The sequence below is a fragment of the Coturnix japonica genome, chromosome 8, assembly GCF_001577835.2.
Source record: "Coturnix japonica isolate 7356 chromosome 8, Coturnix japonica 2.1, whole genome shotgun sequence".
Taxonomy (NCBI): domain Eukaryota; kingdom Metazoa; phylum Chordata; class Aves; order Galliformes; family Phasianidae; genus Coturnix; species Coturnix japonica.
In genome coordinates this window covers 12,692,592-12,719,771 of record NC_029523.1, presented here as the reverse complement: position 1 = coordinate 12,719,771, position 27,180 = coordinate 12,692,592, and the positions used below count along the sequence as shown (strand labels likewise).

General features: G+C 37.3%; 1 protein-coding gene across 12 annotated transcripts in view; it reads right to left on the bottom strand.

Annotated features, from left to right (window-relative positions):
• Nucleotides 1-525: 525 nt before the first annotated feature.
• ZNF644 (zinc finger protein 644) overlaps nt 526-27,180 on the bottom strand; it is a 42,658-nt gene continuing 16,003 nt past the window's right edge. For 8 of the 12 annotated variants that reach the window (XM_032446080.1, XM_032446085.1, XM_032446086.1 and 5 more), the window contains 8 exons: nt 25,107-25,162; nt 17,560-17,665; nt 14,432-16,478; nt 13,456-14,011; nt 12,651-13,256; nt 9,953-10,075; nt 2,876-2,978; nt 2,203-2,395 (listed from right to left, as the gene is read on the bottom strand). In XM_032446080.1, the coding sequence (XP_032301971.1) occupies nt 2,203-2,395; nt 2,876-2,978; nt 9,953-10,075; nt 12,651-13,256; nt 13,456-14,011; nt 14,432-16,447 (3,597 nt within the window). In that variant the 5' untranslated portion in view covers nt 16,448-16,478; nt 17,560-17,665; nt 25,107-25,162. Of the gene's footprint in view, nt 2,396-2,875; nt 2,979-9,952; nt 10,076-12,650; nt 13,257-13,455; nt 14,012-14,431; nt 16,479-17,559; nt 17,666-22,793; nt 22,816-25,106; nt 25,163-27,180 lie in introns of those variants that run through there. The other 4 variants (XM_032446087.1, XM_032446089.1, XM_032446088.1 and 1 more) reach the window with 4 other exon arrangements.

The following is a 27,180-nucleotide window of genomic DNA, read 5'->3' as shown; positions in this document are numbered from 1 at the left end:
ACAACCACTCAATTAAAGCATTACAAACATTCAAGATGATCCGATCGCTTCCCTCTGTTTCAACATGTTGCTGTAAATATTTCATTTTCACATCATATAAAAAAATCCCACAATTAATTATATACAAGTTCAGAATGTTTTAGTCAGTCTGTACACACACAATATGTCTGCAACACACTTAAACGCTCTGCTTATCTTTCCTGAAATCTCTGAATTAATTTGTATTTCTGGCCTTTTGATGGACTGAGGGGAGTTTTCCAGGTTAAAAACCAGAACAAAGCAGTAGGAATACAATTTGGACAATGAAGTTTATGTCAACGGTTGGAACTTGTACAGTAAAACACCTGACAGCATTAACTGAATTATAACCTTGCCAGACATAGGATGGCCTTGTCTCAGGACTCCATCCTCCACAACTGCTTGGTTTTAGTTCATCTGTTTGATCTGAGGGTTAACAAACCTGGTGTGTTAACTGCACACGTACGAGGCAGATCGACATCGTTCATATTTTCAACCAACCAGATGTAACGTGTCTGAACAAGTCATTTTATTGCAAGTAAACTTATTTTTACTTAAGATAATGAGAATATTTCAATTTCAAGCAAGACAAATCCATTTCACAAACTTAATTCACACAATGTAAATAAATGCTTCACATTATAGACATTTAGATTTTCTTTAAACCTTTTTTATTTAGAGATTTTTCTGGTAAGGAGATATACCATAGGAAAGCAATTTCACTGGCAGTGAGGTATGTATATACTCTACCAAAATACTCCTCTTGCTTTAACTGCTTTTAACTTTATTTACATATAAGGAAAATATCAATGCATATCCTTGGCTTAACTACAGTATTTGTTACCCTATGTGAGTAAAATGAAATGTTATTTGCATACAAAATTGATTTGTGGAGGAATCTGACTTATGATTTAAACAAAAATCATGTTTCAAAGACAGTTTGAATGAACAAACACAATTCAGCATGACCAAGACACCTGCACCATATTTCCATCCTCACAGCACATTTATTTCAGTAATTCTGTAAGTAGGTCCTTAGCATGAGCATAGTGTTACAGTTTTCATACATATAATCACATCCAAAACAAGCTCTAAAATTTAAGTTGTAAACATTCTCTTCATATGTAGAAACATTTCAACCTGTGTTCAAATCTTCTAAAATGATCAACCTTTTAAACAGAATTATAAATGAAAAGGCTACTCTAACCGTGTAGTGAGCAATGCTTATTAGTACATTTCTACAGTGTTAAATAAAATAGTAGAGAGGCAAACTCCTGTAAGCAAGTCAGACTTTAAGTAAATCATCATAAAGAACAAACTTGTTAACAAAAAGATGCTTTGTAATAAAGAAAGTTGGATCGAATCTACTATGATACAAAAACATAAGGGTAAATACCATCTTTGTTGACAAGTAGGAGGTAGCATGGATGCACCACTTTATTGTCAGTGAGAAATGCAACTGAAGTAAAGAATATTTCCTTACCACAAATTTCCAGTATTATGTACATACGTATCTTAGAAATTTGTTTAGACAAGTTTCCCTCCACTTTTTAGTACAAAAAGCCTCATGTGATTTAAAAAAAACACTTACACACCTAGATAGAAGAGTACTAATTGCCCTATTTGAATGAAACAGTCTCTTGAACTATGAAGTAACATGGTATTTAATGCCCTAAAGCTGAGTAAATTGTATTAGCAGTTCTTGATATCATACAAAACACTACATACATACAAACAAAATATAATATCTTATTTTACTATGTAATTATTTTTTTTTTAATTTTTAATTTTTTTTTTTATTTTTTTTGGAATAAACAGAGCCTCGATTTGGGTAACACTGCAGAGAACATGGTTTCTTTATTTTATTAAAATCTGTCTTTTAAGTACCCATGTGCAATGATTTAAAAATGGCTGCCATACATGTAATGGTCTTGTACTGATAGTGAACACAGTAACTGACAAAAACATAATAAACCTTAAAAACACATCTTCCACCCTATATAAAATATAAAGACTACTTACTGTAACTGTTAAGTATTCAATTTATTTTGATGTTATCGTAATCCACTTCCTCTATTTTTGCTTTTAGGATTTATAAACATAATTCAGTGTAACAATTTATTTAAAAAAATGACAAAGTATTTCAAATTTACATCCAATTCAAATTGAAAATGTTTTCTTGTTCTATGATGCTGCTTCTGCCATCAGTAAAGAAAATGAAGTTTCAGTAATCGAAGCAGGTTTTTTAAGTAGTGATGTGACTTCAACCATGCCAGCTCCAGTCCGTGGAAGATTTGCGTTGACAATGTGTCGCTGCAAGTGCTTTATCCAGTCTTCTTGCACAGACAAAGGTCCTCGAAAGACCAGACCACAAAACCTATGCAAATATTAAAATTGTTCCATCAAGATATATCTAGCACTGCTCAAAAATTATTCAAACAAAGCCCTTATTTTACTGAAGTCTGCCTCTACATACGTTTAGCTGAAAAGCTTAGAAACTGAGTTCATCTGTAGTAGCCATAAACACAATTCTCTGCAGTTCATACAAGTTATGCTCCTATGTTTGTAATACCAGGAATAACAATCTGATCCTCTTAAGGTCTCTTTTGAAGAACAGAGTATTACTCAAACATGGCCAATAAGATTTTAGCTATAGAAATGGGAGCTGGCAATTTAATAACTAAGTATGATTGATTCAAATTATGTTGTCTGAATTAATGAAAGTAATCAACTGCTTTCCCCCTAGTCATATCCAGTGTCATCACAAACATTACAGAATATAATCTTAAATATTCCTATAGCCAAAATAAGCAAGCTCTTAAGAACACAGTCTTTCAATTAAAATAACCCTATGTACCTGCATCTGAGTATGTAAACTTCATCAGCACTATGAGGTAATGGCATCATTTTTTTCTTGCTTCCAGATCTTGACCTTGACTTCTTTTGTTTACAGTCCAAAGCTAAGAAGAGAGAAATTTCCATATGTAAAAAGTGATATTTCAGACAGTGTTAAACCAGAGATATTCACTGAGCATTCCCTATAGAAGTGGTGAAAAGATATCTAGCTCCTTGTTATTGTATGTTTAGTTATAACTACATTCCAAAACAATCATAACATGCTCTAAGAGTGTGCTGGTGAAACATCTGATGCCTTCCTCCCCACCTCCACCTCTTTCTTTAAGCACAGCAGTTTGAAAGACTAAATAATCGACATTCAGCATTAAACTGTTGTTTCAGTACCAGCAGGCACCTGCTAACTTCTGGAATTATACAAAAGCAAAGCACCATTGGAAATATCCTTTCCTTCAAAAAACACTGTCAAAATGTGGAAACTGTTCTGTAATTCATATAACGTTGTAAGACCATTCATGTTCAAGCAGGTTGCATCTTCACAAAGTTGTATCTTTCAGCTAATGCAATAAAGAATTTCTAGTTTGAATGCAACACTTGTCATTCGCTTTCAATGATGCAAAACCTTTTTCTTTTCATATAGTATAGATGAACTTCGAATGGAACTTCCTCCTCACTCCTGTCTGAACCGTACTGCATCTTGCAAAAAATATGTATTGATCCTCTACAGTAGATGGTATTAGAACAACCAACATGGATGGCAAGGCCATCTTTTTTACTTCCATCTGTTTGAAAGCATTTATGAAAGTAAATGTGTGTTATCTGAAAACACATAGCAAGCAGGTTCAATTAGCATTCAAAAGTTTACACCTTCCATAAACAGGTGCAACGGGAATCTACAACAAAACCTGGAGATTCTAGAATGTAGCCAAAGTTGGAGGATGAGGGCGTTAAACTGAGTTAATACTGGTACGATGAAAACAGCTGATAAGGCTCAAAAAAGACAAGAAGTTTGGGACTGATAAGTGTTATCTAGCTACACTGTATTCCAAAAACACAAGATACTCACACTAAAACTACACAGAAATCTGAAGGTCAGTAATGAGTGATATTGATACTAAAAAGGCACATGCTATGCTACTGAGACATCTTAACAATGGAATTCAAAAGCTGTTAAACTTGCCTAAGTTCTGACTTGTGTAACAGAAAACAGAAAAGCTTAGTATCCTGAAGCATAAGACGTCATCTGTGGAGGCAAAACATGCTGATTTAAAGAACATACAAACAGGCTCAATTGCATCCATAATTCCTCTTATGTCTTCCAAAAAATCACCTCTCAAACATCGTTTTTACCCTGTAGCTAAACCTTAAACTTGTAGACACAGTGAGCACTTCCCATTTCCATCCCCAGACTGAAGATTCTCAGAGTACCTCGAAAAAAAAATGAATGATTTTTGGAGGTTTGAAGGAACCAGAGAACGAATCAGACTGTGGACAAGTAGAAAAGGAGGAGACACCAACCTAAAGAAACTTCTTTCAGACTCTGGGTGAAGCCATCATTATGAAGATGAGCCTCAATAGTGTTGTTTTTTTCCTGACAGTACCAAGGGAAGCAAAGCAGTCTCAATATAAGGCCAGTGAGAAAGAAATGGCCAAGACAACTTCTGAAAAAGTGAACAGGCAAGGGGTCCTTACTGTTTTATGTTCTCATCAAAAAGATACCCTTTACATAATTAGGAAGGAAAATCACTATCTTTAAAGCTTTAGGAACTACTGAGTAGTATAAATATGTCACATACTGCAACACCAGTAACATCATCACCAGAAATGTAAGCAGACAAAATACCAAAACCTCGAGGCTGATTCTCTGAAGAGAATTATTTGTATGAGGGAAGACTTATCTCAAGCAAGCAGTTGTTACAGCACAAGTTCTGCCACTGCTGATTTTGCAAAATGCCACGTGAAGGAAGGAAACAATTACAAGTCATTATTTGCTTTGAATGCAAAGGCATCCAGGAGCTGCACCTGATGTTAGTTAGCTGATGATGTCAGTTGATACAAATGAGCAGAAAAAACAGTAGACAACAGGCTCCACCTAGAAAAGCCCAAAGGCATTTGAAACAAGAACTGGCTTGATTCCTTCATGTTGGCAAACTTAAGACATTCATTCTCATCAAGAAATTTGATTCTACTCACACACATCCCAAGTATTTCAGAGTCTTCACCTTCTTATTTGGTTTTCTGTAACAGAGCTCCCAAATAGTTTTAAGCATTTGTATATTCTTCTAGGAAAAAAACCCTCTGAACTACTATGAAATCAAATGGACAGCAACACAGATAAACAAGCAATCATAATACACTAGAAGTAGTAGCTACTACCTCCTTGTAAGGTGTATTTTCCCAAGACCAATTAAAAAAAAACAACCAACCAAAAATAAAAAAAGCAAACCAAAGCAAAACAGACATATGGATATCTTTGCATCATTTACAACAGACATGCTAGACAGAGAAAATACAAAAAGAAGAGCAGAAAATATAATGAGACTTCAAGAAAAGCAATAATCAGATCACTCAATGCATTCTTACAATAATTTAGCAAGGACTGGACATAGAACACATGCCCAGAAAGAAGCTGCTATTAAAAGCACAAAAAATACTAAGTTATCAAGGACACAAACCAGTAACTGTCATATTAATTCCACTTTTGTCTATCAAGAGAGTAACAGCTTTAAATGAAGTTACACGCCACACCTGCTTACACACTGCTGGTATGATGCCCACAAGCATTGCGAGCATCAAATAAGGCAAGCTATTGTTTCGTCTGTAACAAAGCATGTTCTGATCAAAACTCTTCCAATACCTTTGCTGTAAAACAAAGGATGACTTCAGCAGAAAGTGTTTTTAGCACTTTCAGGAAGAGACCAAAGATAATGCAGTCCTTGCAACAGAAATTCAGACCGTACTTGCAGCAAACTGCCAAAGAGATGTAGGAGCTACCTATAATTATGTCTACTTTGTGCTAAGACAGCTCTTGAAACTATTAACCTTTGTTATTATGGGCCTTTCTTCATAAAGGACCAGTTCTCTTCGAAAGGAAGCATCCTTCCTTCAAGTTTGGCCACCTGCTGCTTCCCAGCTGCTGCTTCCAAAAGCCTTTTGTGAACAAGTTGTACCACTTCATCAACACTCTGATACAGAGAGAAAACTCATGTAAAACAGAGGAAGATAACCAAACTCTGGAGTAAACTTCTTGAGGCACTCAAGTACAATTTGATAATGTTTAGAAAAACACGTGATATCAAAAGGCTGTGTATAAAAACCTACTCCATCTGTGATAGTTTATCAAGAAAGACTGACAAGCAGATGGAGATAAGAGGTTACAAGCAGTACATCTAGGACAATATGAAGTATGAACATCACAACTGGAAATTCTTAATTCCATGATCTTTGGTCTGAGTCTCAAAATTAAGACACACCTATGCTAACCTGCAGCTCCACTTAATAACCTCCAAAGTGAAACACCTTTCACCTTTCCTTTCAGTATACTGAAGCTCAGTCTTTATGAAGATTACCTGACTTGTCATAAAATATGACACAATTGCATACATAAGTGACTCTCATTAACCATTTAAAAACAGTGCCAAGCTAGAAAAATATCCCTTGAGTATTTATTCACTGATTTGTCAAATTCAATAATTTTTTACCTTGTCTCATTATTGCCAAGTACAATGCCGAAGAAAGCCAGATTTTTTACACACATACACACATATATATACGAAATTCTCCAGTTACTTGGTTCTCTGAAGGATTTTATGCAGTGCTACATTTAGCCCACTGTGCTGGCTGATCAGCATCAAATAAAGATGTGCAAATCCAGCAGATCTCCGATCCCTGATGTGGTCACACACGCTTCCACAGCAAACTTCTTGAAGCTACAATCGCAGTATTAGAAACTATTTGGAAAGGTGGTGGCCACAGAAATCACTACCTCAGCCACACTGCTGGCTCCAAGTCAAAGTCCTTACTGTATATTATTGTTCTCTCCCAAACTTCTGGGAGAGTACTCACCATCTACAGAAGCAGAGACCAAAGAAGAAGAGAGTGACTGACTCCCAGAAAATGACAGCTGTTAAGAAAAGACTGAGTAGGAGGACAGAGGAAGAAAAAGAGAAGATGTGAAAAGCCAAGGTGTAAGACAGAACAAGCAGATTTCAAGTAAGAAGAGAAGCCTGGTAAAAAGAAAAGAAAGGAAGCTGGATATACAACTGCACCAAGAAGGGCAGGATGCATTTAGAAGATTCTGCACAGGTCTGTTTGATAATTATAAGAGTCAGTTTGACACACACTCTGAGAAACGTGAGAAGACCATCAATGCAATCACTAATGCAAAAGCCAGTAATTATACAAACGAACTCAGTGAAGCATTCGCTATGCTAAGCACAAATTAAGCTTAGTAACAAACACTAATTCTGAACAGCCAACAGCTGGAGAGTTCCACTTCTGAGTGTTTTTCTCCTGAGCACATTCTCAAAATTTACCATTATGTAACTTTTATAACTGAGTTATAACTAAAAATGTCAAGTTGCATTAAAAGAATGCAACTGGTAACATTGACTAAACGAAATCAAGCTGCTGATTCTGAAGAAAAAGGGCATCTGCTAGAAAAGCAAGATGATAACCCATCTACTGAAAACATACAAGTCAAACTGAAAAATTGAGCAGACTAGCGCACATACTAATGTAGCCTTGGGACAGCTCTCACTTAGGTGACTTGTACAGCTTACTGTACTTCTTTTGCTAAACAGTAACACCTACATAGCTCCCAGAACAACTGCAAAATCATAGAAGAACTAGAGCTTTCATGTTTGCATACATTTATTTAATGACACCAAGAAACTAAGACAAATACGGCAATCCTGCCCATGGCAGGGGAGCTGAAACCAGATGATCTCTGAGGATCTTTTCAATTCAGGCCATTCTGTGATATGCAACAAGTAAGATTTCTTTATGGCCGTTTGTTATGTTTCAGAAGATGTAAGAAATCACCTCAGGAAAACTGAAAAAGAAACCTGTACAAATGTATTGTCATTGTTTCCCTAAGAGTTCCAAGCTGAAGCCAAGCAGAAGATGTCTGTAAGTGGCTCACAACCACAACTATTTTTTAAAAAGACAGACTGCAATGTGCCCAAGCACAACACTCAGCAAAGTTTTATATCTGTGTGTGCCAATGAAACCTTGTAAAGCTGTCATCCTCCTAGCAAAACTTCCGATATACAGAGGAGTAGCAGGAAAAAAAAAACCCAACAGTTTAAAAGTGTATTATCTGGTCTATTAGATTTACACTGAGCTTGCTCAAATGAAGAGTCAATGAGCAAACAGTCAAATTTATAACTTCTGTAAATGTGCAAAGCTTTTAATGGCAACTACTAAATAAGCACATGGGCATAACATTACAGCCATAACTTAAGTCTCCCTTAAGTCACCATTTTCAGTGAAATGCCTTTACCTGTATGGCACAGGCCATTAATCTCGATCAACTCAACCTTCTGAGATCACAAGCAAGTTTTTGGTTTTTTTGTTAAGCTTTCTTTCTAGCTTCATTTTAATCTAACTTCTAGTTCCAAGGATACAAGGCCCAGGAGGTTTAAGTTCGTAAAAAGAAGGTTTCAACTGCTCAGATGAGCATTCTATTATTAGCTTGCAAACTGTTCCTTAAAAACCACCAACAAAAAAACCAACAACCACAACACAACACCACAAAACAAAAAACTTCCAAAGCTTCATCCACATTTCCTATTTAGCTGATGTGAAAGGAGCTTCTCTAGGATCCAGGCTCTGTGTACTAGTTTCTTTGCCTTAGTGTCTCCTTCATTTAATAACTGGTAGATTTTAACATGCAATTTAAATATAGTTATATTTACCAGTAGGTACAGAAGTAAAAAACTCAGCCCAGGGCTAGCACCATCAAACAGCAGCAGTGGTAAAAGAAGTCCACTATCGCCACGTTTCCATTGTGTAAACATGAAAACTTTCAGAATCACTAAAATCATATTCTCTTACACAGTGGATATTGGTGCAACTGTTTTCATTCTGAATCTACCTTATTATATCATTATGTATAACAAGACCTGGCATCCACAGGCTCAGTGTGTAAAATACATTTAAATGTTTTCCAGCCTGTCACAGAGAAGGCCTGAAACTATTTGTTATATAATAACATAGCATAACAAATCGCATCTACACATAAAAAATGAAATTTTATATTTTTCCAGCATTATGTAAATGCCTGTGCTTGTCAATGCAGGAAACTGACTGCTGCCCTTCCGAATTACTTCACAGTTTAAAATTCGTTTCCCTCACTAAATTCCATGTTTGCTCCCCAGCTTGCTGCTGACCATACAAAATCCCACTAATCTAAGCAATACTCCAAGTAAACTCAGGAATCTGCCTACAGCCAAGAAAACTGCATGTCTTTGGAAATGAGTCAAAATATGGAATACTAGAAGATCTTCAATATACGTGTGTTTTAATTAAAAATGCATTAATAGCAGTGCCAAGCGCTGTACCACACTCACTCTATTGTCAATCACTCCATGACTGGTTTGTGAACCAAACAAAAAATGAAAACAGCTATATGTACTATGTTGATTGAAATATACGAGTTGGAAAATTACTTGGTTCTTCCGTTTTTAGCTACAGTATTCTTAGTAGCTATATGTAATATAATTATTTCTTAATGTTTTTAATTTTTGAGGTGCTTATAAAGACTTTGTTAGATGGACAACTAGTTGGTTTGGAAATTGTGATATCGTGGGAGAATGAATTTTGAGTGAACATCTCTTAGTTTTGCTTACACATACCTTAAGTGTTGGATCCAAAATAAATGAGTAAGAATGAAAATCAGACATGAGAGTGGACAACAGCAACATATCTTTGTTTACAAGTTGCTGAAGTTGTATGGCAAATAAACTGTTTATCAACGGAAGCTTCAAAATTATTTTGAATTAACATATGCTTTTGTCCAGTCTGATGAGGAAAATGTATCATAGACAGACTTTGCTTTTACATCTGTAACAAAACATACCTGTCCCAGTCAAAAGTCCAGCACTCTTCTTTCGTGCATAAGCGCGTAAGTGGTTGGACAGGCTAACAGCACTTGTAAACGTCGTATTGCAATGCACACACGTTCTAAGCTTCACAGGCATACCTATCATTCAAAAGAAAACTATAATCCAGTTCTCTCTTCAAAAAATGAAATTCTCAAAGCGTTGTAAAAGGTTTTCTGTAATAAAGATGGTTTTAAATATATTCATTGCATTGATGCAACTGTTTAGTATATTAGGAGGATCGAAGTTAACCGTCATTAGCTTTCCACGTAGTGCTTTAAGCCAAACCTTGTTATTTGAAAAGAACAGAAGGAAGGCAACTTGAACCCATTAGGCTACTCTGCATCAGGCTACTAACAAATTCCTACAGATCTCCGTATCACGAAGCTCTATTCCCAAAACACAATCCTGCAATTTGAATAGCACAGTACTGTTGAGAAATTTCAGAGCTTGTAACATTTCCAATAAAGAGAATTTTAAAAGTCTGGTTGACAAAGCGGTAATTAAAAGCGTTTTACCCATAAGATAGAAAGCCTCAATACTAAATTAGGCTACTGTTGAAGGCTTAGAGAGAAAGGTGGTAAAGCACATAACTGAACAGCTGTTAGACAAAACATTTTGTTGAGTGCCTTTTCTGTTCATTACTTTAGATGCGTCACCAATAATGAAAGTTAACAATTCAAAGTTTTTTGCTAAAATCTCTGTGCTAAATAACCAACAAAGCAGCATGCTTTTATCACAGGAAAACAGAGAAAGTGAAACAATACTGAACCCCTCACTTACCAGACAAAGAAAGCATTATTACTTCTCCCCTGCTCAACTTTGCCATAATGTTCTCCCCTGGTTTTACTAAGGATATACTGTTTCCAGTTCTCCACTAATAAATTATTAGAAGAACAGATAAAAAAGCCCAGTCTACTCAGAAAGAATGCCTCTGCTTGCAGGTAGGAAAGAATCTTATTCTCCAGCAGCACACAGAAGACGGGCAGTTTTTTTCAGTCAAATTAAAGAAGAAGGCCTGGTTGGTTTAAAAAACAAATAACAACAAGAGAAAGAAAGAAAAAAACCACAAAACTTTTTGAAAACTAGAAATGAGATTAGAAACACTTGCCTTCTTAGGAAGAACTGAAGAATTTCAACTCGATGCTAAATGTTTTCTCACCAACTCAACTGGCACAGTGCGATCGTTAGTTGTCAAACTGTTACCTCAGCCGCAGATAATTACAGGGCACCATACATAACTGTTAGTATTATGTAAGCACGTGTTCATTTTAACCTGATTGTTCATTGCAACCAAACAGGTGCTGCTACCCAGCACTCAGCTGTAAATATTAAACAGACAGCAATAACAGTGCCTGTTTTAGCAAGCTCCTCCTCTAGCTTGGTTTCTCAAATAATTAAGCCTGTCAAAGACACACCTTCCTGTAAAAAGTAACCTCCTTACTTCAACAACAACCACATATATCCACATGACGTTGAACATCATTCTGTTCCACATCTGCCATTTTAGAAAGCCACCTCAAGAAACTGATCGCCACACTTCCATAGTCCCTTAAAATAACTTCCGAGTACACTGGACTTCTTATTTCTTTAAGGGCAGACAAGAATAGAGGTGAAAAAAAGTACAAAGCACTGCCAATTTTAGTAACCTGCACTGGGTACTAATGAGAATACCATTAAAATAACAGAACCAAAAATGTCAGGAGTATAAAACTAAGATCCTTCTCAGCCTGAAGAGTCTTGCAGCACCGTAAGGTGGTGCTCCAACAAGAAACAGGTAAATGTAAGTTCTACATACACACTGAAAAGAATCCTCCTAGAATTTCCCAAGACTAGAAATAAGTCTTAGTGACAAGTAGGTTAAAAACATCACTCTAAAAAAACTGCTTTGTAAGTACAGAGTAACTAGAAAGTTGATTACAGAATTGCTTCATCAGCACAAGTCTCAGTGCAGGGAACATCTTTGTCCCCATCAGTCAGATGCTGCGTATCAGAACCCTACCAGCTACAGCTGTATTCCAACTAACACACATCTTCGCTCAGGACAGACAGACCTTATTAAATAAAGGATCAGTTTCTCAGAGCAGCCACAATTTCAAAACAAATAATAATCAATCTACGGTGTAAGAGCACGTTTGCCTAAAAACATTACAATTAGTCAAGAGAAATTAACCATTTTATAATACTACATGCTAATAATGGCATCCACAGTTCTGTCAGTTCGAGCAAATGCTGCTTTGCACAAACCTCCAAGATTTAAATGATGTGATTCTCAAACCAGTAGTTTTAAAGCCCAGAAACAGGGCCACAAGCCCAAACATTTCAGAACTGTTAAGTCTACCAAATATGCCCGGACACTTCAACATATGGTTACTGCAGGATCTGTCTTCTTCCACTTTGAGGCTCGTTTTGTGCCCGCTTTGAATCTGTAAGCCCAACCATATGAAGAACAGGTACTACATTCTGTGTCAAAGGCCCTCAGTACTGAACATTCACTTAAGAAAAAATACACAAGAAAAATTTCTTGTGCTACCTCTCGCAGTCAAGATCCTCTGGAAACGAAACAAGAATTAAATAAACAAATTCCCAATTTAAATCCTCTGCACTTGTACAGTTTCTGTGAATTAAAACATTTGTTTGGAAATGCTGTCAAGACAGCGAGAAACACCTTCTTACCTGACTGCATAGTCAAGTCCATTTTTTGTGGCTGATACATCAATGGACTGTCTTCATTTAATGGAAGAACACATTTCTGAACAAACCTCTTTCTCGCAGTTTGATTATGAATCTTTTGAGAAGAAATACCAGGACTCCTTTCTTCTCCTAACCTTTTATTTTTCAGAAGTTCTATCAGTGTAAGTGACTGATTTTTTTTTTCATTATGTAGTACTGCTTTTGTTTCATCACATTCATTTAGGAAACTCAGCCCTTCTTCCTCTGATGCAGACACAGATATATCTTCAGTCTTTAGGCCATTATGGTATGCTTCGAGAGGTAAAACATTCTGAGATAAAAAGTCATCATTTGATGCAAATTTCTGAGCAACAAAGGGTCTGGGAATAACACGGCGACTATTCAAAGCCTTTAGTATTTTTTCATACTTCTCTTCATTTTGCATCATCTCATTCAAAACACAGATCGGAGACTTGTGTGCATCCCACTTGGTTTTGCCAAGCCTCTTCAGGTGTCCTCTCACATGATTTGACAATCCAATTTTAGTATCAAACCAGCCTCCGCAAAGCTGACACGTGTGCTCAGAGGAAGTTTCAGATTTCTCAATTGCTACAAAGAAAATAATTTTCATGTATTTTGACAATTATGTACTGTTAAATATTAAAATAGCAAATCACAAGGACGAAGAGAGGCTTTACAACAAAATAAAGCAAGTCTCGTTTAGTGCTCAATTTAGTGCACTTTGTCCCCTCTACACCAAAACTTAAAAAAACAACAACAACAAAAAACATATTAAAAAAGCACATACCTTTTCTAACACGTTTAACAGGAGTTCCTGTTCCAGTTCTTTTAAAATGCTGCATTTTGTCACTTGTTGCTATCTGTTCTGGTGAAACAACATGACGGGCTTCATAACTTAATCCAGCTCTGTGAAGGTGTCCTCTGACGTGGTTGGACAATCCAACACCTGTTTCAAAGGTTGCTGGGCAGTATGGGCAGGACTTCTTTTCAAGTGACAAATCAGTCCAATGGAAAACTGAATTATGCTTTGGCAATGCAGATCCTACATTTTCTAAATTCTGCGCATCATGCAAATCATGCAGGAAGTTACTACTCTCAGCATCTTCGTAATACTCAAAATAAAAGCCATCATTCTGCTCATAACTAAGTGAAGATTTATCACCAGCTTCATGATCTTCCATTTTACCTTTGAAAATGGGGAATAGGCTTACATGCTCCTGATTAATATCACTGTAAGATTCATCCTCCACAGACCGCGTAGTGTAATCACACAGTTCAGCATTATCCCATGAACTTTCATCCTCCGTTTCATAGCTGTCTTTTTTTTCAGCAGAGTTAAGTCTCTGTAAAACAACAACAGCCATTTTATGCAGAAAATCTGAACAGCAATCCAAACCATCTCCTGTAACAGTGCCATCCCTCCTTAACCACTCATTGCGGCTACCTGCTTATTATCTTTATAGCCTTCCGCTCCTTTGCAATTAAGATTATTTGACTCCACGACAAAAAATTATTACAGATGCTACTTTAAGAAAATAAACGTAAAAAAACCTCACAGAGATGGACTCTTAAATGTAAAGGATAAGAATTAGTATATTTCTTAACCACTGTAGTTTTCATATTTAGGTCTATGTAAATAATTATCGCTTGCTTTGACACTAGCTCTCTGCTTTGCTGCTTGATGAAAACTTTTTAAGTTTCTGGCCACTGCTATTTCTAATCAAAAGGGTCTCGTCTGGAGAATTTAGATTGCACACACTTACAGATGACTGTGAAACGCTTTTCCGAGCCTTCTGTATCCTGTAGGGTCTCTTGTGGAGTTTTCCGAAGTTACCGGACTGTGAAGTAGAGCCAAATGATCGTTTTACATCTTGTTTTAAAACTGAGTTCTTTGGAAACGTAGAAGATTGCTTGATCAACTGTTTTGTCCTGCTACCAAAATCTAAAGATTCTTCTATTATGCTGCCTTTCCTTTTTTCTAGTCTAAGATGGCTACCAAAGGGATCGATGCAAGATGCTGGATGCAAATATTCCATGTGTTTTTTTAAAATGCTTCTAGCTGAAGTTGTAAATGGACACATCTTACACATGTACGTCGATGACTTCTTTGAGGATCCTAAATATGGATCTTTCATGGATGCCTTCTTCTGTGACTTCCTCTGGGACATGTCACTACCAATAACAGAACACTTGACTACTGCTCCATGAGCAATCCCTCGATGGCATTCAAGTTCATTTTCTGTCACAGCCATGAAATTGCATTCCTCACAGCAATAGTATCTTTTATCTTTTTCATGGGTCTTTGCATGCTGTACAAACGTTTTGGGACAATTGGTACCAAATACGCACTGTGGGCACTGTAATCGTGCACTCCTACCCTCATCCTGAAGCTCTTTCAGCTCGCGGATTTCTTCCATCAGTTTCTGTCTTCTTTCTTGGTGAATTATCATGTGTTTAAGAAGTGAATTACGATCTCTAAATGTCCTTCCACATTCCCTACAAGCATATGGCCTGGGGACATTGAGATGTCGGAAATGGCTGTTCCCATCTAAATGGTACATCATATGCCTATGCAGATGTTTCTTCTCCCTAAAATTCACATTGCACTTTGTACAGGGATAAAATGATGGTTCATCAGTACTGAAGGTAGATGGTGATTCAGAATCATTCTGTTCACATTTATTTTTTAAAGTATTGGAAAGAAAAGTGCTAGTGTGAACAGGAGAAGCATCCTCTGCACAGCTACCAGTGGGACTGTAAATGAGCTGCTGGATAGCATCAACAGCTTCCAGCTCTTCATCGGTGGATTCAGGCTTTACTTTACTTAATGAGTACTTCTGAGGTTCTACTATTTGTAGCTCCTCATTCTGTTCTAAGAAGTCAACAGTTAGCAGTTTTGACTTACTAGGGATATAAGTAGTATCACCAAAACAGTCTTCAGTATAGCGTGTTATTTTACTAACATCCATTTTTCTTTTTCTCTTTTTTTCTAAACCTACTTTACAGTGAATGGGAGACTTCTCTATTGTTTCTTCATTTGTCATAAGAAACTGTATAAACTCTTTTTGTGGATCCCAGCTGGGTTCACATCCCGATCTGAAACCACCTGTACCTGAGGAAATGCCTGTTAATGCATCAACACAATCGTCTTTTACCAGTAAATTTTTATCATCCTCACAAACTTCTACTTGGCCTACTAAAGTGCTGTCTACACTATTTCCTACTGATTTCTGTGAATCACAACCAACTGAAGCAGAGGTAGGTACATTTTTAATGGAATGAGTCATGTTCTTAGCATGTGCTACATCAGGTAACAAAAATAAAACTTGGTGCTGATTTGAATTTTCTGTTGTACTCTTTGCAGGCAGCTGAAGATCATGAACCACCGTCAAAGTTGAGCAGGAATCTGTATGATGACCTACAGGCTGTCCAGTGGTTAGTGAAACACTGCCTTTATTCATAATGGAAGTTTTTGTTGAGGTGGAGTGTGAAACTGGTCCATTAACAGCAGTTCCTCTAGACAAGATAAAGTTTTCACTAGAAACAGTAGGAGCACCAGTGTGTATAAATAGAGAAGTCTGGCCTCCACTTAAGGCTTTTTCAGATCTGTCCCTGGATAGCTCCTCAGGCAGAGTCAATGTATTGTTTTTCTGAAACAACGCGTCACTCTCTTGTGATTCAGGAATGCCACCTTCCTCCTCAGATACAAAATCACATAGGATTTCCTCTTCTTCTTCTTTAGCACCAGTAACTTCAGTATTTATCACTAAATCATCCATGTTGCTGGTCTGTCCATTAAATACATTTATACTAAAACAAACAAACAAACAAAAACACACAACAAACAAGCAAGAAAGGAATCAGAATCACAGAAATATAAGAATGGCAATTTTAATTTACTATTTTCTCTAGGACTGTGCTCCTTCACACTGTAATCAGAATGTTTTAAATAAAAAAAAAAATTCTAACAAGTCCAAGATGTTTTACATTAAACAATAAAGGAACCGAAAACTGTATATTTTTTTTTTTTTTTGCTAGGCTATATTAATAACCATACAGCACTGTCTAGCATTATCTGAGTCCAAAATGAGATATGGTTTAGTGGCTTGTGGTAGCAATGGTAATAGAAGGACGGTTGGACTAGATGATCTTGTAGGTCCTTTCCAACCCTGTGATTCTACGATTCTTTCAAAGCACCTGTATACAGCTGACATAATGATACACATAAACATGTAAACCCTTTACTTGGGTATTAACAGAAAATACTTTCAACTAACTAGGCCAATTTTGGACATGTAATTAACGATGCAAACATAGCAAAAGATCAAATTCACCAACTAAATGTTTTCCCATTATGTTCTTAAAAAACAGCTCTCCTTGCTTTTAGACAAATACATAAATCAGATCCTGCTGATGTTCTGAGCCCATTCAGGATGGTAAGCAAATAAAACAGCATTTTCTTAAAGGTGGAAAAAAGCAGTTAGAAAAATACTTACTTAGGATTTATCTACCTAATGAAATCACCATGTTGAATTCAGTGTATGACAATGACAGTATCCATTAGTACAGAGAATATTACGTATTAATTCTTCATGTGTGTTAAGTATGCCTTTCTATAAGCAACTTTTGTTTTACGCACCAGGTAATCTACCCAATGCTTACTGAGCTCAAAGAAGCTTCCTGCATATGGGTCTTGAGAGCACAGTAAGCATTAAGGCATTAGAACATCCACCTGGGAGATGGAAACATTTATCTGTTTTACAGAAAACACGTTATTTTGCCCTTGAATAGTACTTTTATATTTCAGGGGATTTATGTCTGCCATCACATACTTAGTTTCAGATATTAATCAACATTTTGAATAAAGAATCCTGCTAAGTGAAGTCATTACCTAGGCTCTTTGAATTACGGTGTTATAACTCACAACAAATGTCCATGGCTCCTTGCAGTGGTCCTTCTTCAAAATCTAGGAAGACCACGCTTGACATCCTTTTTTCCTAAGGACAGAAAATAAGCTGTTTAAAGGGCACCAATTCCATCTTTATGTACTGCACACCAAAATGAATTCAGAGCTATTAGTTTTTCCAATTCAACATGATAACTGTCTATGTAATTCAAAGCTAGCCAGAGCTTCATGAAATTCTGCACTCCTCAGATCAGCAAAATGACAAAATAATCTAATCTCCTTAAAGTTTCTCAATAACAAACCTCAGAATACTGTTTTTTTTTTCTTAACCATTTTGAAGAAAAATGCACTGTATATGTAGTACAAATAAAGTGGAATAAAAAACTTTTTACAGTGAGAAGTTCAAGAAGTGTTTTCTTTGATACCCAGTTACTGATCTACTCCATTTAGCAATGCAGCTATACTCACCTCAGCTGCATAACAAATGCCTAATGCATAAGAAACAACTGTATTTATTACACTACTTATATGTCCTAATGCATACGCTCAAGTAGATGGTCCTGATATCTGTCTTCATTTAGTAGATTTCTGAGTGTCTTTGCTCTTTTCAGATGAGCCAGTTTCTACACAACATAAACTTCCAATAACATCCTATTCACAGTATCATCCTTAAATGGTGATAATGCACCACCCAGCAGGAGTCTTTACAACATAAACATGAGTCAGAAAAGGGTACTACAAACATGCACTATAAATCAGTAGTGCAAAAATCAAATAAAAGAGGGGAAAGCTCCAAAGACACAGAACTGCTCAAATGATTTTATTGCTGAACAGCATAAACTCCATCTAATATTAGGCAGCAGATTATAAGATGTTCCCAGAAAGTTTAGAAGAAAGACAGTAAGTCAGCTTTTGTGACAGTAAGTCAGCGGGGGCTGGACTCGATGATTTCTGGAGGTCCCTTCCAACCCCTACAATTCTGTGATTCTTTTCCTGAAAGTTGTGCATTTTCTTCATTTTGTTACTGCAGATGTAGACAAGTGCATTCTCAGTCGATTTCAGAGCCTACATTAGCTCTTCTCAACAGGAAGCAATGTTGCTAACAAAGTGGTAAATTCAGTGTTAATGAGTGGCTTCACTGCTACCACCTCGGAGGTAAAATCTTCCATGTTCCAAGTTCCACCCATCTGTTGTGGTGTTAGGGGTTCAGAGGAAGAACAGACGCTTCCCATTTAAAGCAACCCCACTGGTAGCCCCCAAACAGCAGGGAGGCTGACTGAGAACACGGAGATTGCAGCCCTCATTATCAAATGGCTCCTGAAAACTTCTCACAGGTTTCCAGGGTGAAGACAAAATCATGCTGCTCCATATACAAAAACTACATGCATTATTGTTAAAACCTGAGTTAAAACAAGGTGGAGAGCACACCATAAAACCACCTCAAACTTCAGAGCTATCATGAACAACAACCAAAACATTACATCATGCAACCTCAAAAGAGACTCCCTTCTGTACTGTGTATTTATGGAGACTGTGAACTATTCCATATGGATCTGATCAGAAGACATCTATGGTAATATGACAGTCCCTACAGATTTCAGGCTTTGAATTAACACTTAGCTGCTTACCATATCGATAATATTGCTGTTACATTTTAATAATTTTCTGCTAATTAACACATTTTTCCAGCTATTGGGGTTGTACAATCCACTATGAGGTGTGCAGGACAACAAGAGTGTAAGCATTTTTAACAGGGTATTTAAAAAAAAACACAAAACACATTCTTAGTTTTGTGAGTATTCTGATAATAGGGAGCCTAAATGCAGCACTGCACACATAGGAACTTGCTCAATAACAATGATTCCACACAGTGCCATTACTTTTGAGAAGAACATTATTATTACTTCACTCGTGCCATTCAGGAAGCACGATATCCAGACTGAAATGCTACGTAATGCCAAACAACTTGGAAAAAAAAAGAAAATCAATCATTGAAACAACAAAGACTTAACGAGGAGTATACAATAATCTTTGCATGTTGGCAGCACAGTTTTATAAGTAACGCTTTCTATACCATATTAGAAATACACATTGTACTAGTTCTGTCAAAATATATGGTAATTAATCCTTAGAGTACTTGAAACATAAACACTGAGATTAAACTTCAAATTTAATATTGCAAACAGAGCCTGCCAGATCCTCTACCACGGCAATGCAGCTTATTTTTTATTTAAGAACATATACATAGAAGATGAACACGAAACAGTAGAGCAAAGAAAGCCTACATAAGCCCAACAATTCTAGGCTTGTACCTTGGAAACACTTCAAAATACTAATTTTTTATTTTAAAATAAAATTTATTTTTATTTATTTCTATTATTGTAGGTAAACCTAGAAGGAATGAAGCATGGTTAACAGTGTTGTTCCTGAATTAGGCGATACACTGTTTATTATAGTGGCATTATTTCATTTTCAAAAGAAGAAAACGACCAATTATTCAGCCAACTAAACCCAATTCCAACTGATTTAATTAAGTACTTTTAAATTTACACTTTTGCTTTCTAAATATTATTTTTATTCATAAAATATCAGTTTCAAATCATAATTAGTTCTGCAGATATGAATGCCCGTGGCCAGATATTCTAAGCATCAAAAAAGTGTAAGGTCAGATCTGTCTTCAAGCTGACAGATCATCATTTAAATGCCTGAAGCTAATCTTAGAGTCACAAAAATCTTGAACATCAGTATTTTTGCAAACTATCAGCACTTGCTATAACACCCTCACTACACTACATCTTGAGGTTACTACAGAAGAAATGAGGTGATAATTGCATATTAACATAATTATTCGGTAATCCCTCTCAGCAAGCTTCCCAGGTCACTCAGTAATTCAGATTAGATGCAACCTTCCTGTCATCAAATCTATGCTGTCCACTTTCTGTTCATTAAGAATTCTTTTTGATAGGAATCTACTTAATTCCATTGTTCTATGTACATTATTAATTGTATTTATTACAAGTAGGTTTACGACATTTCCAAGCTGCTATTTCATAATGACAACCTTTACTATGTCGCAGTGTCACACACCAAACTGTAGTGCCTTCCCACAACACTGGTTCATTAAAGCTTACAATGCAATGCTAAGTGCATTCCGCTGCTGTCTACTAGCAGGTACAGCTAGAGGTTTGTCCATTTCCATTACAATAACACTGCTTTACAAGCATTTACAATGGACTGGAAAGGACACTGCAGGTGAAAAACTAAGTTGGAAAAATGGCTGAGATTGAGAAAAGCATGAAGCGCTTCTATGTGTTTTGATACAATGTTTCTCACCGAATTCATAAATATAAACCAGTGAGCTAAAAGCACAAACTATTTAGTATCACAGCGACTTCAGAACCATCTCCTAAATGGGTTGAATTTACTCACTAAACTAACTGGAGAGACGCACTATTTACACAGCGCTACAACAAAGGCAGAACTGAACTTGTCCTGTGCCATATAACTAGTTGTAAGTCAAGTTCTTTAAGCCACATATGTGAATAACCACAGTACTTGAGATTATCCAAATATCCAAGAGATAGCAAAGGTGTTTCAGGCTTGTTTACATGTTTACATGTGTTATTCCTTCAAGACTTTGTTATTATAACTTAACAAACTAACATGTCTCCACTTTTATCCAGAAGCATTGCTGAAATAAAGCTTTCAGGAATGACAGCTGATGGAACCAAAGCTGCAGATTTCTGAGCGACAGCTGACTAATGCCCTTTAAGCACACCGTGGCACCAGGCTAAGGCAAAGGATCCCTGTCTATTCCTCCTTTACTAACTTAATCATGGCCCACTGACAAGTACTGAGTTTTTAACATCTGGAAAACAAAGACTCATACAGAACAGGAGGAAGTTGTATAAATGCTACTCAAATCAACAGGAGGGGATGAGAAAGCCAAGAAGCTTGTTTCCCAAATAGCCAGGTGTGTAAGCGTAACCTCATCACACCATCTTATTTAGAGGGTACCTAGACAACACAATGCATCTAAAACAGAAAATGTGTAGTTAACAAAACAGCCTCTTTGAAAGCCATGTGTCAGACAGTTAGAAAAAGATGTCAGAATTTTATAAACGTGATTTTTGGTCTAGAACGTGTACGAGTGATACTGAAACATCCCACATCTGCAAGACAACAGTTCACAGCCAAAGCAAGTCTTTCTTACAACCAGAAATCATAAAAGAGAACACTGTTACTGCTACCAACCACCCTTAATCTTATTACTCCAATATTGATTTGCTTGGGAAAATATACCAATTTGTCACAATGGAGCATATCACACTAAAATCCAATACTGAAATCAATAAAATAAATGAGAATACAATTCAAGTGTCAAAAGAATCAGATGTATGACTTACAAAAATATTCTTCTAGTTTTAAGTGCTAAGGCAGCCATTTAAGACGATCTCATTGGCAGAAACTTTTCGAAGTGAAATAGATACTACTAAAAGATGCCTGGACTGCACAAAACCAAGCCTTTGAATCTTGAATGGAAACCTCAAACAGAAACCCTACAGAATTCCGAGACTCCCCCCGGCACCTGACAGCCCTATCCATACAGGACAGTCAAGTACCGAAGTCCTCACACTCCTGCATCTTTGTCTAGTTTGTATTTTCAGAAGTACAAACTTGGAAGTGACGCTGCCCATCGTTTCTGCTAGAGATAAAAAGCTACAGTCAAACTACTGATTTTTCCAAGATGGACACAGATGAGTTAATAACTAACAGCATACCAGGAGTGCACACAGACCTTCTAAAAATACAGGCTTAATGTGGTGTGGTAATTCCCACTACATCACCAGAGAACTGTTGCCATCTATAGTTCTGTGTGCACAGACAAATTACTGTGGTCAGATGGTAGTGTGGGTTTCCCTGCTCCCTTCCCCTGCCTCCCCTAAAGCTGCCTAAAATTTTAGGGTTGTGATGAGTGGTGTGAAGTCTAGTTGGTGGCCATTAACTAGTGCTGTGCTTTGGGGGCAATGCTGGGTCTAACCCTACTTGACACCTTTGTAAGTCAAGGGGTGGAAAGAAATCTCAAGAAGATCTCATGTTGATACAAAACCAGGACAGGTGGCTGATACATTAGAGTCACACTGCCACTTGACAAGCTGGAGATAGGGATTAACAAAAACCCTATGATATTCAACAAAACTACGCATGAAGTTCCGTACCATGAGTAACATCACACACCAGTACATACTGGAAAGACGCTTTGCAGAGAAGTATTTGAGGGTTCCAGTGGACAGCAAGTTGAACACGAGCAAGCAGTGTACCCTTGTGGCAAATAAGTCCACAGGTATCCTGGGCTGCACTTGGAGGAACGCTGCCAGCAGGCTGAGGGCAGTGATCCTTCTCCTCTAACTCAGCCCTGGCAAGGTGACATCTGGAGTTCTGGGATCTGCAGCACAAGAGAGACCTGGAGCTACCACAGAGTTTCCTGAAATGCCCCTGGGACAAGTAAGTGACTGGAGCATCTTATACGAGGAAAGGCTGACAGCACTGGGACTGTTTAGCATAGAGAAGACTTGGGGTCAGATGTCATCCATACATACTAAAATCATTTGAAGTATACTACTCAATCTAAGTAAAACACCAGAACTAAATGCTATGATAATTCAGCTGGGGAACATTAAATAATACATCTTCTGAGAATATTATTATCATGAGAAATTATCTTAAAATACATACATATGATAGCTAGATTTTCCATGGAGACATACAAAAGCAAATCCTTTCAGTAGGTTAAACAAGAAATATCTTCACATCTAAAGTTTCACCAGCAACTTCTAGAAAATTTAAAACAAGGCTGCTCCCTTTTACATTGCAGCTCTACAGGAACAAGCATGTATCTGTTCAGAAAATGTCCTTTTGAAGCCAAGTAGTGCCACCAAGTGGTGGTGAGATTCTGTATACAAGCATAGTTACTCCACCCATAGACCAGCCATCTACAGACTGAAGATGTATTAAGAAAAGGACTTCAAACTAATCAAAGCAGAACTACGTATTTTTAGTACTCCAATCCAAAACTGACTTTCAGATTAAAACAAATTTTTTTCCTACTATTAGGTGTTTTTGTTCAGACACCTTTTGTGAAGAGCAACTAAAGAACTCTTTCTTCCAGTACAAATACAGGAGGAACCAGCAAACTGGCTAATAACATTTTCCATAACTTACTGCATATCTCCTGTGATTATACCTGAGCAGTCACAGAGGTCTTACTATCACTTACTTTCAAAACTCAGCATGTAGAGACCACAACCAGACTAGGAAGGCTTCTAGAAATCAGGGTCAGCTATTTTTGATGGAAACATTTCTCAAATTCATCCACTGTACGCTGTTAGTGAGCTATAGTGCCAGCTACTCCTGTGGTATCACTCCTAAAGATCAGCAGTAAGAACTTGCACAACGATACAGATTTACAGTGCAACCTGTTTCTTTTCTTTTTTAATAGAAGACATTAAAGCAGTTTAACTCCATTTTACTGAAATACATCCTAGAATACAACACACTTTCCAACCTTGGGAAAAATTCTGACCTCATTTCCCATTACAGTGAAAAAAAGTAATATTTCTTTTTCTCTTTCCAGCATGTTCTGAGAGGTATTTTACTTGTTTTGGCTGATAATCATTTGCTGCACATATTTTAGTGGCATCACGAATTCTAAGATCGCACCTTTACTGAATCTGGGATCTTACCTACAGACACTCATGAAGAAACCAAGCTAAAATAGATGAAAGCAAACTGCTCTTAAGCGTGCTTAATGTAACTTAATAGAGAATAAATTAATCAAAGTATTCCTGTTGTAGAACACAAAGCAACGTGAAGAGAAACAAAATCTGTGTTTAAATTCATTTTTTGTCCCCCAAAATTAGAGGGGGTGGGAAGGGCATGCCAAGAAATGCTGAAGTTCCTAAACTGACAGTCTGCAATTGCAAATGGACACCAGATTCTACGGTACATTTTCATATATTTTCTCTTACAAAGAGCTCCACAAAGAGCTCCTTCCTAAGGACAGGACAGGGAAAGAAAAGGAATTTCATAATTAAGAAACTGAAATACTGTTCTGCTAGCTGGCCAGATTTCCCACAGGATTATTTATTAATAAAATGAGTGTAAGTTTAACATACTCTTTTGACAACACAAAGTACATTTTTAATAGATACCAGGCAAATAATACATAGAGAATGAAACCCATCTTAAGTACTCATAACTGTGGTTCTCAACAGCTAACAGAATGCCACAATAGTTTTTTGACAACAACAGTTTGCAGGAAAAAAACCACCCAACCACAACTGTTATCATAAGTTGAACTACTGGGGGAGGAGGAAGGGTGTTCCTCTTTTAGCATCATAGCACTGCACACTTAAATTTCAGCAATCAAGATTCAAGTTGCAACGCAATTCATTTTTTTCATTGACTGCTTTCCTGATTGCTCAGTAGTGCTAATGGATTCAAGCAACCCGGGGAAAAAAAATTCCACATACCTTTGTTTGTTTTTTCTGCATTAAGCTCTGAGATCCACTTCCACATTAAAACAAACCTGCAAAATAAAACATGAATTTAACACACCGGTAAGAAATCTACATGTACTCTAGCTTGGAAATAACAAAATTTGAATCATTTTCTCTCAAACACACACGATTTTCAAATTAGAGATATTGGTACTAACCTATCAAGAAGCCACTTAAGATGCTACTAAACTAAGAATAGGGGGAAAAAGTTACATAGCAAGAGAGAAGTTCTGCATTTTCAGCTAGAGCTTTCAAACTCAGCTACTTTATGTTCCCACAGAGAATAAATGATTAGAAATCAAACTTTTCTGCCCTTTCCCATAAAATCCATCAAAGCACCTGAAATTAAGTGCTGGAAGGTTTTAAACACAGGCTCTCACCAGTTCCTCATTTTTCCTTCAAAAAAGTTACCTATAATTTTAAAATCGTGACCTACTTTGCTTGGACGTAGGTTGATTAACACCAGATTTACTAATCTATTTTCAGTTTTGCTCACAAATCTTCAAAAGTACTTCATAAGGAAACTTTTCACTTCCCGGTTGGAGATATCAGACTGCAGGGCATTTGGAAGAGACTGAAAGTTACTGAAGTTGTACAAAACAAGAATGGACCAAATGCAGCATCTCTGCAAACACGGTTTACTACCAGTGAAGACAAGAATACAGCTTTATAGCACAAGACGCTCATGTCAAAACAAAACTCAGGAACCCATCACCAGAATTAATCTGGAAAGAGATACATGTCCTCACATACTGCCTAGGACTCCTCTCCTAACTTGGTTCATATGCAGCAGCTTTTCCGAATCTTAGTTCCCCAGTCAGCCTCCATCGCAAAGCCATCTGCCTGAAATACAAAGGCAGAGAGTAAGGAAAGATACCTCTGCCAAGTCTTTGTAGGCAATATAAACCAGCAGAAGACAAGTCTCCAGGCTCCTTCCGCAAGCCACAGGATCATTTCCTGATCACCACACAAAACTGCAACCTTTCTGCCATGTCACTGAAAAGCTACATTCCTTTCTCAATTACATCATACTTCCCTCCCCCCAATAATAATAATAAAAAAATCAAGTTTGTAAGGATACAGTTCCTGTGCCTGTAGAAGCAAAGGAATTTTTTTCAAACAGCAGTGAAGCCCTGCTAGATGTAACAGAAAGCTCAGTATCAAGAACAGTTTAAAAACTCACAAAACACACCTTCCATGTGCAATGAGCCAAAACACCTTTCAGAAAAGGGGAAGGTCTGTGCAGCTTACCACTACCAAGCACCAGGACTAGCACTAAAACAGACATCTCAGTAAGCCTGTGCAATTCAGTTGGCAAAAGCCAGTCCCAGCCTAACATATCTTCCACAGCAAGCAATTTTTCAATATAATGACCCAGCCACCCTGCAAACTCACCTCACCATTGCAACAATCTTCCAAAAACTGCAACTGGCCTAACACCAGCAAAAACTGTTCTCCACACAGTTTTCATTTCTAATTCAACTGCACAGCATCCCTGCACCACAAGACTAAGCCCAGACAACTGGACATAGTAATCCAGCAGGCACAGGCCATGCTGTGCTGCTGCAGCTTTGGCATGGCAACACATTAGACCAAGTGCTTCGGACTGCTACATAGTATGGCAGACCTTCCCCTATACTGCCTACCTGGAGATGATCTACCCCTCTGTAAAAGCTCCAATACAAGTATTCTCGAATGTAAGTACTTCTTTTGGCTCACAGGGTGCTCTTAGAGTACACAGGGAAAAAAGCGGGATCCTGTTAAGGATTCAGTAACCACTGCACCCCCAGCCCTGCCACGCAGCTGGCAGCACTGCAGCGGCATGTGCATGTTTTGATGCAGGTAAGCAGCCTGCAGTGGTGGGACTCACCAGCTGTAGCCAGGATGACTGACAGCACTGAGACTCACTGCCTGCCTGCACAGCCCAGACAACACTTCCCCATCAAAGGTCCTTCTGCTGTCAAGGAGGATTCCTCTCACTACAGCACAAACAGCTCAATCTTAACAGCTGCTTCTACTGCTACTAGGGTGTTGACAATTGAAATAA